The sequence below is a fragment of the Dromiciops gliroides genome, chromosome 2 (assembly GCF_019393635.1).
Source record: "Dromiciops gliroides isolate mDroGli1 chromosome 2, mDroGli1.pri, whole genome shotgun sequence".
Classification (NCBI taxonomy): Eukaryota; Metazoa; Chordata; class Mammalia; order Microbiotheria; family Microbiotheriidae; genus Dromiciops; species Dromiciops gliroides.
Window position 1 is genome coordinate 135,072,186 of NC_057862.1, and position 18,639 is coordinate 135,090,824.

Below are 18,639 nucleotides of genomic sequence, written 5' to 3' on the forward strand. Positions count from 1 at the left end.
GATGGGCTTCAGAATCTGTTTACTGAACCACTGAGTAGCGTAGGAGCCACTGGGATTGCCCTGACAGATGAAGTGCATGTCAATTATTCATTACCCCTTACCCAAATGTTTCTGCATCCTGGGCTTTACCTTGAAACATAGGGGTAGAAATAGGGCAGCTGATCCCTAAGGCATCTTCAGTCTCAAAAGTCTGACAAAAGTCATGCAGCATTTTCATCCCAAGACCTTCTCTACGGTGTTTTCTCCTGACAAATGCGGTGTCCAACACAGGCAGCATGTAGCACTCACTGGTGCTCCTGCCGCACAGGCTACCTGTAGGGAGAGAATAAACAGTACTCAGGCTCTCACAAGAACCAGTCTGGCACCACGGTCAGGCTGGGCTGGGCTGGGTCACACATAATACTGGCCTAGCAATGCCCTGCTTCAGCCATTCAAGGCTCCAAGTGAATATCCTGTTCACTGGAAATCCACCAGCAATTTGCATTAGATTCACAAACTAAACTGCTCAAGATGAAAACAAGAGATCTTTTCCAATCAACATGTGAAATAAGTTCTCCAGCAATTTCTTTGCAGAACCATAAGTTGCTGCGGAATTACTGAAATACACATCTGTCACTACAGTATGGGTTTATACAAAAGAATACACAAAGGAGTCAATGATTTCATTCCTGTAGGGAATTTCCAACGTGAGAACCCCCTCCACCAATGCTCACCCCCTCTAAGACTTAGATAATAATTAATGACTTAGAAATGGGTCCTTAGGAAGTTGCCTGAATCACAATGGGTTAAAGGGGCTTTCCCACTTACTACTAAGTATCACAGGCAAGATTTGAACTAAGGCTTTACTGACTCCAAGCCCAGCACTCAGTCAAGCCTTTTTTTTTAGCACCTTCTACATAGCAGTAGCAATACAAAAACAGTAATGAAATCATCCACTATGCCACATTGCCTCTTTTTTTGTTGTTACAGTTGTCTGACTCTTTGTGACCCCATGAACCATACTGTCCATGGAGTTTTCTTGGAAGAATACTGGAGTGGTTCATCTTTTCCTTCCACAGTAAATTAAGGAATACAGAGGTTTAATAACTTGCCCGAGATCCCACAGCTAGTGAGTGACAACTGGATTTGAACTTAGGTCTCCTTGCCTCCAGTCCCGGTGATCTATCCAGAGTCATCTTGCTCATCTACTGCTTCTTTTACAAAAGGATAAACTGAGATTCAAAGGGGTTAAATAGTGATTGATTAAGATTGGTGATGGATCTCCAGTAGAACATAGGCATATAGTGTAGAATAGTATGAAGAATCTGATTTTAAACTCCAAAACTATATATTCTGGGGTAAAAATTGAGAGGAGACATAGTAAGCAGATTTCCCAATGATTCACAGCATAGATTCTGGGAATATTAATTAGCATTATTAATTAGCATAGTATCTGGCAGCAACAGGCACTTAATAAATAATTATTGATTAATTGATTTTTTGATTGATTCAAAAGAACCCTAAGGATCATTTCATCTAAGTCCTTCATTTGACAGATGAGGTAATAAGCCCAGAGAAGTCAGGTGATTTAACTATAGTCATAAAGGTAGTTGAAGAACAAGATTAAAATCTGAACTTCTAGATTCTTAATCTAATGACTTTTTTAATATACCCCACTCCCTCTCAGTGTGTTCCATCATAAACTACAGATTTTTTTAAAGGGAAAAATGTATATGTGGGGTCAGGAAAGTTGAACAGAAAGAAACCTGGAGAAATGGGACTGGAAAAGAACGTGCTAAGAAGGAAGTGACACAAAGTACTCAACAATGGTAGATGTGAATTTCTGGTCTGTGAGATGACTGGTGGTCATCAATGATCAGCAAATTAATAGAGATAATGTCATTTCCCTTCTAAACCTCAACTGTAACTGATGGCCTTAGTGCTTGCTTGCTAGCTTGCCTGCTTCATTCATTCATTCATTCATTCATTATATCCCCTCCAAAAGATGAGAGAAGAGATACATCAAAAGAAATGATAATCTTGTGTTTGCATTAGTACATCAAAAATGTACAAGTAGCCTGAGGAGCAAAAAAAGTAAAGAGAGCACAAATTATTACTTTGGCAGGCTCACTGGATATCCTCTTGTTGTGCTAACACTCCCTAAGAAGGAGAAAAGGGTTGAGGTAAATACATGAACCACTAGTTGAAAACAGAAATGTTGGTACAAGAATAATTTCCTTGTTACTAATTAATGATGGATATGTCACTTCTCTAAGTGACAGGGCTAAAGCACAGTAAAACAGCTAGGAGTGATCAGGAAACATAAAGAATGTAGATACACTACAGATCTGGTAATAATAACAACAACAATAGCTAGCCTAATGCTACTTAAAGGTTTGCAAAGCACCTTACATGTGTTATCTCATTTGATACTCATGACAACCCTAAGAGAGTTTCTATTAATATCTTCATTTTATGGAAGAAAGGTTTAGTGACTTGTTACGGGTCACACAGCTAGTAAGTGTCTGAGGCAGGATCTGAAATCAGGGCTTCCTGACTCCAAGTCCAGCACTCTATCCACTGTACCAACCTCCAGTCTTCAAGGATTTTAGACATTCCAAAGATAACCATGGAAACCCTCTTTGTGTGGCACAGATGTGTCAATAGCAAGAAACAGCTAAGTTCAGGGTCACATACATGGATTAGGAGGTGGAAGATCCTCTGGTTCTTCCCCAAAATTCCTTTTCCAATAGTTCTGCCAAGGCACCTACAGTTCCCACCTTACTTGCGACTTTGAATTATGAACAATAGAGATATTAAAATGCAAACACTATCTGTGAGGAACTGCAAATTCAGCAAAAGCCTCAACTCTAATTTATCTAATTTCTAAGGAAAAGAAACACAAGACAAGTAACTTTTTGATGGGAAAACAGTCAAGAAAAGTTACAAGGTACTCCCTTGGCACCTGGTAGAGGGCACTGGATGTCTGGGGGCCAAGGAAGACAAAAAGGAAGAACTCTATAATGTGAATTGAAGAGACCTAAAGATTAATCACCTATTTGAGACAGGGGATCACTTGGAGGAGGAAAGCGACAAGTCCTTTTCACATGTCTATGAGAAAAGTCAATGTACCAATATCTCAACAGTCAAATTCTTTGTCATTCAGGACACTTAAAAATAAATATATGTATGCATATATATGTGTGTGTGTATATATATATATAAAATACATATACATTACACATACATACACACACACATACACATACATATATATATGTATATATATATATACACATGGATTACACCTGATTTCTTTGACATTATACATACATGTACTTGTATATATACTCACAAACTGGGATTAGGCCTGTTCTTTGATATAGAGAATTCCTACATGAGGTAACTCCCTCTATCAAAGCAGGCCAGTATCTTTTCTTTTCTTTTCTTTTTTTTTTTCTTTGGGATAATGAGGGTTAAGTGACTTGCCTAGAGTCACACAGCTAGTGTCAAGTGTCTGAGGCCAGATTTGAACTCAGGTCCTCCTGAATCCAGGGCCAGTGTTTTATCCATTGTGCCACCTATCTGTCCCCCCTAGTACCTTTTCTATGACATAGGATCTTAGTTACTTAGGGACATAGAGTTATGGATTTGCCCAAAGTAACCCAGGTCTTTATAACTCAGAGGCTGACTCAATAACCACACTGCTCCTCCTTCTCCCTCCTTATCCAACCATCTACATCCATTAGTCTATCTGTCTCTCCATAGAAATGTAACGATTGGAATGACGCCACCTGCTGGATACTTACTGTAGAAGAGTTCTGCCCATGAAGGGAAGGTCTTTGAGGGCAAGACCAGGAGTCAGGAAGTGACGTGGGCTAGTGGGAGGAGGAAGGAAGAGACTGGCGCTCAGTCTCGCGCTCTTTCCTGAGGACGCTGGCGGAGAAGGGAGCTAGAAATGTGCTCTCCCTTTAATAGATAGGAATCTAGGCCTTTCTCTCTCTCTTTACCAAATTCTTATTCTCCTTAATAAATGCTTAAAAGTTTAACTCTTGCTAAAGCTTATAATTTATTGGCGACCACTCATTAGATATTTTAGACAGTTTAGCTAGAATTTTAACCCTTAACAGAAATAGACTACAGAGATAAAGCTGTCTTAAACTCAGAAGGATTACATTACTTGTCCATGATCAAGCAGTCTGAAAATATTAGTAATTAGAGGCAAGATTAGAATACAGGTCTCATTGACTCTAAGCCCAGTGCTCTTATCTACTATGCCATGCTAGTAATCATGAATAGATAGATCTTATTACAATGAATGGTATCTACTTCTTAAAACCATTTCATGAAGAAGTAGTTTTACAAACAGACTGTTCTTTTAAGCAGGTTAAACATGGCCCTTAAATGGAAATTTTTGCTCTTTACTAATCTCATCAATCTACACAAAAGCCAAGTGAAAAGGTAAAACCATCTAACTTACCTAGGATAAATTATTCTGAATCAATGCAGCCCCAATCTAATGAGGCCTAACTATATCACTGAATATTTCCATAAGAAGTTAGTGTTATACCTCCCTTCTATCAAGTGGCAATTCTCAACTTGACCTAATACCATAACAAAAAATCAAGGCCTGAGACCATGGCTTTGAAAAGACCAGTAACTATACCAGATTTTTTTTAACTATAAATTCCTCCTGAAGTCAAACTAAATGTTTCTCTGAGTTGGGGAGGTGGTGGTGAAAATTATATCTGGTTTAATTCATCTTAATGCTACTAATTTCTATCATTATTCACTGTAAACATATGCTCTCTTTCAACTTTATGTGAGGAGAGAGAAACACAGGGAATGTATTTCCCATTATTTTCCCATTAATAGTATCAGAGTAGTAAAATAAGGGATCTCTATCAGATTAGAGAGTCACATTTTCTGCCATCACTTCATATTCATAAAGGATATTTCATGTGGGTCTCTTGTTATGAAGAAGTTACCATATCCACTTCATTTTCAACATTATATATTACAGAGAAAGTATCAAACTCTATTGGTAGAGTGAGTTATCTCATCTAGGAGTTTCAAATACCAAATGTCACAGCAAGGGAAGGGGAGGGGGAGATAGAGACAGAGAGATGAGACAGAGAGAAAAAGACAGAGACACAGAGGGAGAGAGAGAGAAAGAGAAAGCAATGCATATATGTGTATATGGATATACACCTGCATATATATGTACATGTGTATGTTACACATTTGTATATGTACACACAGATGTACATATCACAGTAGCACACTACAAACAATGCTAAAAGACCTATTTTAAAATATTATTAATTCTTAGGAGTTCTTGAAAGAAATTATTCCTTGAGCCATGTAATCTTAAAAATAGAGCCAATCTTTGAAGCTAAACAAAACAAAGAGTAAAGCATTTTCTCTGAAGGCTTCTGGAAAAAAAAATTACTGCAACAATATAACATGAAAAAATGTTTTCATCACAGTGTAGCTCAATAAAAACAACTTTGTTTTGATTCTCGAAAAATATTTCAAATGAGAAACAGGATATATAGACAAAATAAAAGAAAAAATTGGGTAGGCAAACCATGAAGGGAATTTTTGTTTTCTTTCTCTAATTCTGAAGGAAGTTAATATATATTAACCCATTTAATTTGTTCTGAGAATGTTACTAATAGATTGTTTTCCCTTTATAAAATGAATTTATTCAGCCAGAAAGATGTCAAACAGCCAAAGAGAAAGTTTCTAAAAAAATCTACAGAACTTACCTTATAGAAGCAGCAGAAATGGAAATGTTCTCTTTGGTCTTCTCTTCAATTTCCTGATCCGTGAAATAATGGGGCTGGACAAGATGACCTTTAAGGTCTTTCTAAGAGCTATTTAATATTCTGTGATTCTATCCTAGAATTCTATGACTTCACTCTACTGGGAAACACTGCCAATAATGCACAGAATATGTATCCTAAATACTAAAAACTGCCCCTTCAGTGGCAGAGGTCATTGATGGCACAATGAATGGAACACTGGACCTGGAGTCAGGAAGACATGAGTTCAAATCTAGCCTCCAATACTTATTATGACCCTGGGCAAGTCACTTAACCTCCGTTTGCCTCGGCTTCCTCAACTGTAATAATAATAATAGCACCTACTAGCAGGGTTGTTGTGAGGATCAAAGGAGATCATATTTGTAAAAAGTGCATAGCACAAGTGCCTGACACATAGAGAATGCTATATAAAAGCTTATTCTGAGGGGGTAGCTAGGTATTGCAGAGGACAAAGCACCAGTCCTGGATTCAAGAGGACCTGAGTTCAAATCAGGCCTCAGACACTTGACATTTACTAGCTATGTGACCTTGGGCAAGTTACTTAACCCTCACTGCCCTGCAAAAACAAAACAAAACAAAACAAACAAAAGCTTATTCCTTTTCCCCATCAGCAAACCCTGAGGGGAGACCACCAAAGTCATCAATCAATCACAAGCCTTTATTAATTACCTACTATGTGCCAGGCATTATGCCGGATGCTAAAGATACAAATGCAAAGAAGGAAACCATCCCTACTCCCTAGGAGCCCCCATTTTCTCAGAGAAAGTCATCTTCAGTAGAACGTGGAAACTCCAGTAACTGCCATTGGAAACAGAATTTGTATATGTGGGATAAAATGAAAACATTCACAGTCCCACATCATTAGGGTATGGCTTTTCTTATAGACAGAAGCTGAGCTTCTGTAGTGGCTTGTCTATGATAATCTGCTACTAAAAATATCAAAGTGAGCCACATGGCACAACTGATCCCGCCGTTGAATTACAACAAGAGAGTTGATGGGAGATGACAGCCGATAAGGGTCCCAGGAAAGAAGAAACACATTAATGTTCTCTTCCATTCTAACCATTCCACTGTACTCCTTTGTTCTCTTCTGTCAGTAATAAGGATATGTAAAATCAATGTAACTAAGACACACACACACAAACATGAGTGATCAAACAAAGATAAACACAGATAAAAATTTCAAGCTTCTCCAGTTGATCCTGGCAAACAATTAACTAAAATGACTTCCTGGGTAGAAAAACACCGATAGCATGGTGAAGGGGAGGGGGGGGGCACAGTGAGAAAGCCAGATTTATACAATTCTGGGCAAGTGGAATGTGTACACAGTGTGAACATGGTTTAAAACTAAAATCAGACTTTAGATTACCCTAGAGAAAGATTTAATTCAGGTAACATTATATCCATAGTTGTATACAGAGGGAATTTATTTTTATTGAAATTTAAACCTTTATAGAATCCAAAAGGGTGCTCTTTGGGAAAGGCTGGGCCTAAGATTTGTTGACAAAGCATCTAAACAATTTTACTGAGAGATCAAGCATTTTCAAATGAAGATTAATCTATTAAATTTATTTGGAAAAGTACTCATGTTCTGCACTCTTGCTGGTCACAGTCCCTAAAAATAAGTCAGAACCTCACATCCTAACCTTCTTGCCACAGCCTAACTCTCTTCTGAGGTAATGTCTATGAATTTTGGCATGCCCTAGTTTTTTTTGCATCATATGTCGGGTATTAGTAACAGCCTTTCTCCTGACAGTTAATTGGTAATGTTAAAGAAAAGAAATATAATGAAAGATAAGGTTCATATACTCAGTGCACTCTTGAATGCTAAAAGATAAGTGTCAGATGCAGAGAATCAAAGGGATGGAGTTTTTCATCCTACCCACAAGTGATAAGGGAGCTAAAGAGAAATAGAGTCAAGATCACACACCCATGATGATTACATAATTATCATCCCAATGGGAATACAGGCTTTCTAATAATTCAGTTGAATATTCAAGGTTCCTCCAAATCAATTTTTGAACAAAGAGACGCTTAGTACGATTTCCATATGACCATCATCCAGGTAAACCCCCAGAATGATTTGCTTTCTTAGCCAGTACCAATCCTAGCTAGCAGTGCTACCTTAAGCATGTGACTAATTATTTGACCTTTCATCTTGATGGTATAAAAAGCAACGGCAGCTCCATTCCTCCACAGAATTTTTGCGTGCTCCTTAGCAGAATGAGGTAAAAAAAACATGTCGTCATCCAAATTTCTCTCCAATCTTCCAAAAATAATGTAGTTAAGAACAAAAAGCACAATCCTTTCCCCAAAAGACTGGACCTTCAAAGAAAAAAAAAATAGGAAAGACCAAGTGAGACTAGAAATAAAAATCAGACATGAAAAATCCTGCATCTGGAATCAGAGTATGCACTCCGGCCGTGTCTATTTTCCATCATTATACAATTCCTTTTGTGCCAAAGAACCAAAGGTAAATTGTGGTTTCTAAAGAGCTATTTATTACCTTGTCCTTTTCTTAATAGTATGGCTTTAAGGAGGGAAGTTAATACCAGATAACAGCTTCCTCAGCCTTTATGGGTTGTTAGAAATGTACTGTATCATATATAAATTTAAAAAGAAGAGAAAAGAAATCACACTAACACTAAACTGAAAGCTAGCTCATTGAAGATGAGGACAAACTAATCTAAGATACTATAAACAGCATACTCTTTGTCCTTTGCAAGAAACCAAAACTTTGTCTTTTTTTTTTTTCCCCTTAAAGGGTCCAGAAGTCTTTATGCAATGATGAAGAACAATTTTGATCTTATATTTAGGATCAGTAATATCTGGGATAAAGCATTTACTTTTGTATGAGGCCCAAGTCCACCTGCTTTATAGACCCCTTTGCCATGGGAACTTTGGTAAAGTTAGTTGACAAATCCATTCTAAAGAATTTTTAAAAAGAATTGGAGCTGTTTGAGCCTTGACTCCTAATAACTCTCTAGGTTTACAGTAGTTTCCTGGTTTTTTGTGTAATGGGGACTTTATCAAATAATTGATAATTTTTAAATATGCAAATTGCTATATAAGAGACAAAATGTAATGAGAGAAAATAAAACACAAGGCTGAATTTTTTTTGGGGGGGGGGGAGAACAGGGCAATGAGGGTTAAGTGACTTGCCCGGGGTCACATAGCTAGTAAATGTCAAGTTTCTGAGGCCTGATTTGAACTCAGGTCCTCTTGAATCCAGGACTGGATTTGAATCCAGAGCCAGTGTTTTATCTACTGTGCCACCTAGCTGCCCTCCAAGGCTCAAAATTCTAAAGATGTTGATAGAGACATACTATGAGGTAATAAGACAAATTTAATGTAGTTATTGAAAAGGAAATTATGTACTAGGTTTTATATATATAATTACAGAATCAAAGTATAGGTGCATCCTACTTTTTAAAAAGTCAATATTCAAAAGCATCAAGTTTAGAAAACAGACTTTCCAGGGCTTGATTATTCATTTTACTAAATGATTCATCACAGAGTTCCTTTCAATAGTAAGTTCCCCAAAGGCACTTGGAATATGAATCAACTTACATACACAACTATTCAGAATAAATAGTTGTGTATCTATCCCATAAAGGAAGGGATATATAAAGTGAAAGGATCCAAGAATCTGGATAAGAAATGGACCAACAGTTTGTTGAATCCCAAACACCACAGTTAATTTGTTACTAAAATGAGGGTAACTGCCCACAAAAGTTGTTGTTTGTCTTTAACAAAACCAATTTAAACAGGAGCTGGATGTGTTGTGTGTGTGTGTTGTTGTTTTTTTCTAAAATTATTGTACCAGAACAAGACTGGCCCATAAAAATAATCTCAGAAGCCAACCTGAATAAAATGGTTATTTTATTCTGGTACCAACTTTGGAATGGGCTTTGAAAAAAATCATCTACCCTTTGCCTCTGCAGAAGGAAGCCCAACAAAATCATACCAAACTGAAGTGGATGGGAAAGAAAGGGGGAAATCCTGTTTTGTACCCAAGAGGAACAACATCTAACTCTGCCCCCTATAGGTGATACAGCCCACCATTCTTATTGTGTAACTTCCTCCTCAGTCTCCCTTTGTTGAAGAACATGACCCTCTGTCCAGCCCTGGCAGCCTCCTCTCTGATTCCTTCCAGTAGGATGGAATATATTTCTCCTCTCACAAAAAACCAAAGGCAGCAAGCAAGAGTTTACACAATGATAGTTCAGGAAATCTGCTTATTTCTGACCTATGGGAGGAATAACCAGGAAGGAAATTAAGCAGAAAATCCCCAATATGCAAATCACAAATATAAAAAAAAAAAAACAGCCCTATACAAATAGCCAGATGTCTAAAGAGTGAAACAGAAGAAGCCAGGGGAGTAGAAAACAATCCATTTCATTCATTTTGTCACCAAGTGCCTTCAAGGAAAAGTCAGAGTAGCTTGATTTAAAGAGGGGGTTTTGGTTAAATTCTTATATACCAAGTTCACTTGACATTATGCTCTCTCACCTGTATTAGACCTTCTCTGGAAGAATCAGATGTTTTCAAGATCTCTTCTATGGACCACCAAGATTTGTTCAAGTAAACGGCCAAGACTGAAAAGAAAGCAAAGACAAATTACATACAGGCAAACAGAGCTATGACAGAGACATCTGAAGGAGCCAGAATCATTGGAAAGATAATGAACAAATAAATGGCTTGGCAGCATAGAATCGGGATAGATAGGTCTCAGTTCAGATCCTGCCCAGACATTGCCTAGCTCTGTGACTCTGGGCAAGTCATGTAACCTTTTTGTGCCTCAATTTCCACATCAGTAAAATAAGGAGACTGGATCTCTAAGGTCCCTTCCAACTATACCTCTATGAGGAAACAATGACCCAATGGATTGTAGCCATTCATCTGTAAGAGTACATAACACCTTCTTATTAAACCATGAATTCCTACGATCTAGAACTAGAAGCATTTCTAGACCTCATCTAGTCCAAACTCCTGATTTACAGAGAAGGAAAGTGGGACCCAGAGGGGTGAAATAACTTGCCAAGATCAAGGAGCAATGGATGGAATCTGAACACAGATCCTTCAATTCCTGATCCAGTGCTCCTCTTTACCCCTATCCCACAAAGGAAGACAATTCCTGCCACCTAAACATGAAGAGGAGATGTGGTATACTGTATAGCAAGCAGGTCTCGGGTCCTGAAGACCTCAATGATCAAATGAGATAATATTTGTGAAGCACTTAACATGTTACTTGGCATATAGCAGGTGCTTAATAAATGTTCATTCCATCCCTTCCTCTCCTCCCTACAACAAGGACTGTGGACAAATCACTCAGACTAAGTGGCATTACAAATTGCAAAGGAGTTAATGAGATCTTCGTTGATAGATGAAATTTTCTTACAAGGACTTCCCCAGACCATTGAAATTATAGTTCTGTCCAAAAAAAACAAAAACACTGAACTTTAAGCACCCGAGGCCTTAATAATCTGCTTCCAAGAAAACATCTAAATCACAACACAACCCACAAAAGAAACTTAACTGACACCCTGAGAGAGCCTGAATTCTTCACTTTCATCATTACACCATCAAGAGAGCAGGGTTGTTAGGGGGTTTTTTTGTGTTTTTTTTTTTAATTTTATAGGGTGGGGTCTTTTAAGTTAGTTTCCAGTGCTTGGACTGAAATCTAAATTTTTTTAAGACTGGGTCATCACCACCAATTGGTATTTTCTATAGTCCTGTCCTCCTTTTGCCAGCCCCACCCAGCCCCTTTGATCTTGAGTTTTTCTCAGGTGTGTCCAAAGAGATATGGGTTTCCAACTTCTCCACCCTGGTGCCACTAGAATAAACACACAGAATCTCTCCCCACCCTCACCCTTATCCCTCACACACACACTTCCAGGTTCTCTAAGGGAGTGGACTGCTAATAAGGACAGAGAAAATACAAAGCAGATTAAAATAACAAACCAAAGGGAAAATTCATAATACAAGAAGTCACTCTTCCATGTTGCTTCAGACTCCAACTAAACGTTCTCTAAAACTGTCCTAAACTATTTTCTCAAAGGTCTAATTCAGCAATTAGGCAAATCATATTGCCTAACATGTCTAAAATCTGCCCCATTTCTGTCTGCTCACATGGCCCTCTTCCTAGTTTAAGCCTTTTATCACCTCTAAAACTATTGCAATACTCTTCTAATTATTCTCCTTGCTCCTAAACCTCTCTCTTTTCCAATTCATCTCCAACCAAGTTGGAGAAGTGATCATTCTAATGCCTAATAATAGTAGCTTGCCTTTACACTGTGCTTTAAGGTTTACAAAGTGCTTTACAAATCTCTTTTGATCTTCATCACTCTGGGAGGTAGGCTCTATTTTTATCACCATTTTACATTTGAAGAAACTGAGGCAGACAGAGGTTAAGTGACTTGCCCAAAGTCTAAGGCTGGATTTGAACTCAGGTCTTCCTGACTCCAGGCCCAATTCACTGTGCCACCTAGATGCTTGTGTAAGTCTGATCACGTCACTCTCATGCTCAAGAACATCCAGTGACTTTCTCTTGCCTCTCTGATAAACAATAAAACCCTGTTTGGGAATTAAAGTTTTTCTCATTCTTTCTTTAAGCTACTTTTCCAAGCTTAGAACACATTATTTCCCTTCATACCCAGTAAGTTCTAGCAAAACTGGCCTAGTTGTCAGAACATATGCATGACATTTCAGCTCCCGTCTCTTTCCTTTTGCATAAGTTATCCACCATGCACACAATGTACTCTCTCTTTACCTCTATTTCTTAGAGTCCCTAACTTCCTTCAAAATTCAGTTTAGGGGGCAGCTAGGTGGTACAATGGATAAAGCACCAGCACTGGATTCAGGATGACCTGAGTTCAAATCTGGTCTCAGACACTTGACACTTACTAGCTGTGTGACCCTGGGCAAGTCACTTAACCCTCATTGACCCACAAAAAAAAAATTCAGTTCAGATTCAATATCCTCCATCAGATGTTTCCTCATCCTCCCCAGCTGCTATTTCCTCCCCTACCCCCTTCTTTTTACTTTGATTACAATTGTATTTTCTTGTACATGTACATTTCTCCTCAATAGTATGCAAACTCCTTGTGGGAAAGGGCTATTTCTTTTTTAAATGTATTTGTATTAATACTTTTTGTACATTTCGGATCATTCCCTTCCCCAAGCCAGAAAATTATCTCTTTTAAGAAAGGGGGGGAAAGCCATTCAGCAAAAAAACAATCAATATATCAATTTTGTACTTGATACCATATAAAATATTTCACACTCATAGTCCTTTACCTTTGCAAAGATAGGAAAGAGATATGGTTTTTTTCCATATCTTCATTGGGGCTGTTTGGTCATTTAATTACATAACATTCAATTTCTTGTTTCTGTTGGTTTTTTTGCATCTGCACTATAGATAGTGTATATATTGATTTTGTAGTTCTCTGTATTTCACTCAGCATCCATTAATATAGATTTCCCTATACTTCTCTGAATTCACCCTTATCATTTCTTACCAGCACAACAGTATTCCATTATATATATATATTTACCACCCTTTGTTTAGCCATTCCTCAAAAGATGGACATCTCTTTGTTTTCAATTTTTGCTTCTATAGAAAGTGTCGTTAAGCACATTAATCTCCTTTGAGTATGAAGCACGTAGTGTTTCATTTCTGTCTTTGTATACCAAGTGTGTAGCATAATTCATGGACCATAGTAGCAGCTTAATAAATGCTTGTGGATTGATTTACTGACTGAGTGAAATGAAGAGAAAGGTTATCTAGTACTAGTCAGGTCCAAGGATGAAGCAACAAGTAATGGTCTAGTGAATCCCTGTATACAGAGGAGTACCAAGGCAGACATTCATTCATTACTCATGGCCACCTGACAAGAACATTCAGGATGTTTCAGAAAGTATCCTAAGAGTTGTCAAACCTGACATCCACTTCTCACTTCTGGTGATTTATGTGGGGACAAAAGAAGGAATCCGAAGAGCACTGCTGTACATTATGAAGTCCTGAGCAAAAACCTTAAGGGCAAAGGCAAAATTTTCATCACTCCTGTCAGCTAAAGAAGAGAAAGGCAGATTTGGGATGTGATTAACTAGTTAAAAAGATGGTGTCTGAGAATAGGACTTCGATTTCAAGTCCAGGGCTTAAGCTATATAAATGACAAGTTTGTGGATAAGGAAAAAGTACAAATAATGAGGCTTAGTTTTATATACACATATACATGTATATTTATATTTATTTATATGTGTACATGTATATGTCATATATAAAACTATATATACACATACATATATGTAATTATCTATATATACATATAACTATATACAATTATATATATACATAGTTGTTGGTGTGTGTAGATATGTACACACAAATGTATATGCATTTATTATGTATATGCATATGTTACATATGGATTGCATATATGTGCAGCTACATATGGGTGTGTATACATATATTATACATTTTTATATATATGGGGAGTGCCTAGGGACTTTCAGATGTAATCAGGAATATTTAAATTGAAAACATAATGAAAGAAAGAAAACTGCCTACTTATATTGCCCACAAAAATGCTAAGATATATACCACAGAAATAATTGTAACAAAAGAAGAAGACTATCAGCAGCCAGATACATTGAGAGAAGAAAATATCCAATAAATGGGGCAATACTAACCATGTGCATTGCCTGAGATGTCTACTCATGAAAACATGAAGAGCAAGTTTTAAACAAAGTGAATTTGAGATCTTGATGCAAGGAAATTATCTATGAGGCCTACCATTTTATCAATCAATCAACAAACATTTTTAAGCACTTTTATAGTGCCAGGCACTTGTGCTAAGCTATCATTGAGGCCTGGCATGTGATCCATGATATCTGGCAATAGGAGATATCTTATCCTAAAGGAACAAAATAGATAAAAGACCAGTGAAGAAATATGCACAGAAGATATAATCATGTAGAGGAAACCCCAAACTGGAAGAGAAGCATGGTGAAAAGCATTCTGGTGAGACTGAATGGGAGGACAAAAAGAAGCAACATCATAGTAGGAGTATAATATATGCTACCAGACTAGAAAGAGGAAATAGATGAAGTCATAAAATCCAGAATGGTGGCATGATATCATAATATCAGGTAACTTCACCTAAATATCTGCTGAAGGAGTCTCTTCTTGTTTAAAAAAAAAAGTGGCTAAGGGGGGCAGCTTGGTGCCACAGTGGATAAAGCACTGTCCCTGGATTCAGGAGGACCTGAGTTCAAATCTAGCCTCAGACACCTGACACTTACTAGCTGTGTGACCCTGGGCAAGTCACTTAACCCTCATTGCCCTGCAAAACAAACAAAAACAAATAAACTATAAAAAAAAAATAGTGGCTAATACATTCTTGAATTCTCTTAATAAAAGCCTCATTCTTCAAAAGGTGAAAAAAAATCAGCCAGAGAAATTGTGATTTGGGGCTTGACAAGCAAGGAGAACTTAGCTATTGGAGTAGAAATAAAAGGAACCTTAGGAGGAAATGACTACCTTAGAATTTGTGATTAAAAAGAAATTCAGGGGCAGCTAGATGGTGCAGTGGATAGAGCACCGGCCCTGGAGTCAAGAGTACCTGAGTTCAAAACTGGCCTCAGACACTTAACACTTACTAGCTGTGTGACCCTGGGCAAGTCACTTAACCCCAATTGCCTCACTAAAAAAAAAAAGAAAAGAAAAAAGAAATTCAGGACATATAAAATGGACCTCAGTTCTCTGTAGCCTCCGGTAGGTTCTGCAATGACAGTGGGAGAGTGGAAAAAAAGGTGGAAAGAGGGAATAAAGAATCTATCTGTGGAACATTAGGTAATCTCTGAAAATAGTTACACAATGAGTGAAATCCTCTGGAGAAAAAAAAAAGGTGCTACAAAATGCTTCATTTATTAATTTTTAATTTCACCTACTTTGGCTTATAGAAGGTCTATAAAACAATGATAATGATGATGTTTCTTTTTAATGTGAATCAATAAAAGGTCAATTTACTAATACAATCATTTCTTTGGATAGAAAATGCATGAGCTAGCATTAGTCACACACATTAATGTTACAAAATAGATTTATCTTGCTTAAAAAGCCAAATCTTACTTTGTTAAGTATACACATAATGATGAAAAAAAAATCCAATCTTATTGAACAAATGCAAAATAAATCACACTGCAGACCAGCTCTTGAATACGGAAAATGTCTTGAACAGCACTAGAACTTGGTTAATAAAGGATAGTACCTAATTAAGATAAAACAGCAATAAAAGTGGTTGCATTGTATATTTTGGAAAAATGAACACATTCAAATTAGAGAGGCCTGACAACATGAGTCTCTGAGTATGGAATGAATGGGATGTTATTATTGAGGTGTCACTAATGATTATTTTTTAGAAGGAGAAGCAATACTCTCTGAAAAAAAGAATAGGGAGCCTTGACTTGTGGCAATGAGGAAAGCTGAAGTCCTAGTTTAAAACTCTATATAAGCTGGTTATGTTCACATATAAGAAAACTGTCTTCAACAGACACATACAACATCTAAATTGGATTCACTATTTCAAAATGGGCACCGTTGGTGTGGATGGCTCAGAGGAAGTCTATTATTTTGATTAGAAAAATGCCATGAGGGGCAGCTAGGTGGCGCAGTGGATAAAGCACCGGCCCTGGATTCAGGAGGACCTGAGTTCAAATCTGGCCTCAGACACCTGACACTTACTAGCTGTGTGACCTTGGGCAAGTCACTTAACCCTCATTGCCCTACCAAAAAAACCAACAAACAAACAGAAAAATGCCATGAACCAACACATATTACCAGCAGTGTGTTAGTACTAACATTTGCCCATGGTAGCCAGTACATGTTGAAATTATGAATTGATGTATGACAGTGTCCACTTTTGTTATTTAATTTCTCTATTGATGACTTGGTAAAGGGACTCACTGTTCTAAGTGCTTCTGATACAAAGGCATAAGGCAATCCCCGTTCTCAAGGATTTCACAGTCTAATGATTGTAACAACATGAAAACAATTATGTCCAAACAAGATATGTATAGGATAAGTTGGAAATAATCAATGGAGGGAAGACATTAGAATTATGGGGGGTTGGAAAAGCTTCCTGTGGAAGGATGCCAGGGAAGCTAGGAAGTGGTGTTGAGAAGGAAGAGAATTCCAAGCATGTGTGACAGCCAATGAAAATGCCTGGAGCTGGGAGATAGAATGTCTTATTTGAAGAACAAGAAGTAGGTCAGTATCACCCTCTGCTCATTCTCACCACCATGTCCTGGCTTATGATGATTCAAATGCAAAGAATGACTTTCTTCTCTCCTATCTGCCTGGCCAAATTCTGTCAATCCTTCAAAATCCAAGTCAAATTCTCCATCATCTTAAAAGGCTTCCCTAATAATTCTAGCTGACTCCATCTCTTCATTCCTTGACTTTTTACAGCACTTACTATTCACATACCCTCGTTCACAATTACATTTTAATCAGAATTTTATTATATACAGTTTTCTACCATCTTTCTCCTTTTTCATATATGTAAATATATGAACTATTCTTATTCAACCAGATTCTAAAATACTTGAAGTCAGAGACTATGACAACTAATATTTTGAGGCATACACTTTATTTTTTTTTTAATTTTTTTTTTTTTGGCGGGGCGATGGGGGTTAAGTGACTTGCCCAGGGTCACACAGCTAGTAAGTGTCAAGTGTCTAAGGCCAGATTTGAACTCAGGTACTCCTGAATCCAGGGCCGGTGCTCTATCCACTGCACTACCTAGCCACCCCCGAGGCATACACTTTAGCAGCTATCATAATATTAGACACAAAAGAATTGGATGTAAAAACCTGCTTTTGACACTAATTAACTGTGGCACCTCAGACAAGTCACTGTATATCTCAAGGCCTGGGTGTCTCCTCATCAGAAAAATGAGGAGATTGTTCCAGCTGATCTCTAAAATCTTTTGAGATCTGATGATCTATGATTACAAGAGATGGTGAAGCACAGACCTGGAAGTTCTTTCTTCCTCTAACTCAACATTAGCTTTTCATATTACACTTCTACAATATACCTTGTAGTACCACTGCATCATATCTTATTGCCCATCTTATTCTGCCCTAGGGCAAGGGGGACCAAAACCAACAAAATTATGGCATTTTGAAATATAAATAATCACGTGGGAAAAAATGATAAAACTTAGAACTGGAACAATGTTGATTGTGGAGTGGAAATTAGGTCCACTGAATGATCCAGTGAATAAAGTTAAAGGATTTGGGGCTATTACTATGAAATAGATGTTGTGATTAATTAAGTACTAACCATTTGCTCTTTATCTCCAGAAAAAAAAAAAAAAGGAAAAACAAGTGACTTGGAAAATAGATCAAGGAGAGATTACTTAAGAATTATTGGACTAAGGGGCAGCTAGGTGGTGCAGTGGATAGAGCACCAGCCCTGGAGTCAGGAGTACTTGAGTTCAAATCCGGCCTCAGACACTTAACATTTACTAGCTGTGTGACCCTGGGCAAATCACTTAACCCCAATTACCTCACTTAAAAAAAAAAAAGAATTATTGGACTACCTGCAAACCACAATTTTAAAAAAAGAGCCTAGACATCATATTTCAAGAAATTATAAAGGAAAACTCCCCATATATCAGAACCAGAAGACAAAAATGAAAACTAAAAGAATTCACTGATCATCTCCTGAAAGAGATCCCCAAAAGAAAACTCACAGGAATATTATGGCCAAATTCCAGAGCTCCCAGGTCAAGGAGAAAATATAAAAAACAGCCACAAAGAAACA

At 37.5% G+C, this 18,639-nt stretch overlaps 1 protein-coding gene across 1 annotated transcript in view; it reads right to left on the minus strand.

Moving 5' to 3' along the window:
* The window catches only part of LOC122740462 (protein FAM169B-like), a 108,930-nt gene that overhangs the window by 13,324 nt on the left and 76,967 nt on the right, over positions 1-18,639 (minus strand). Inside the window, 3 exon segments of the mRNA XM_043982684.1 lie at positions 130-312; positions 7,958-8,132; positions 10,320-10,405. Of these exon segments, the coding sequence (XP_043838619.1) occupies positions 130-312; positions 7,958-8,132; positions 10,320-10,405 (444 nt within the window).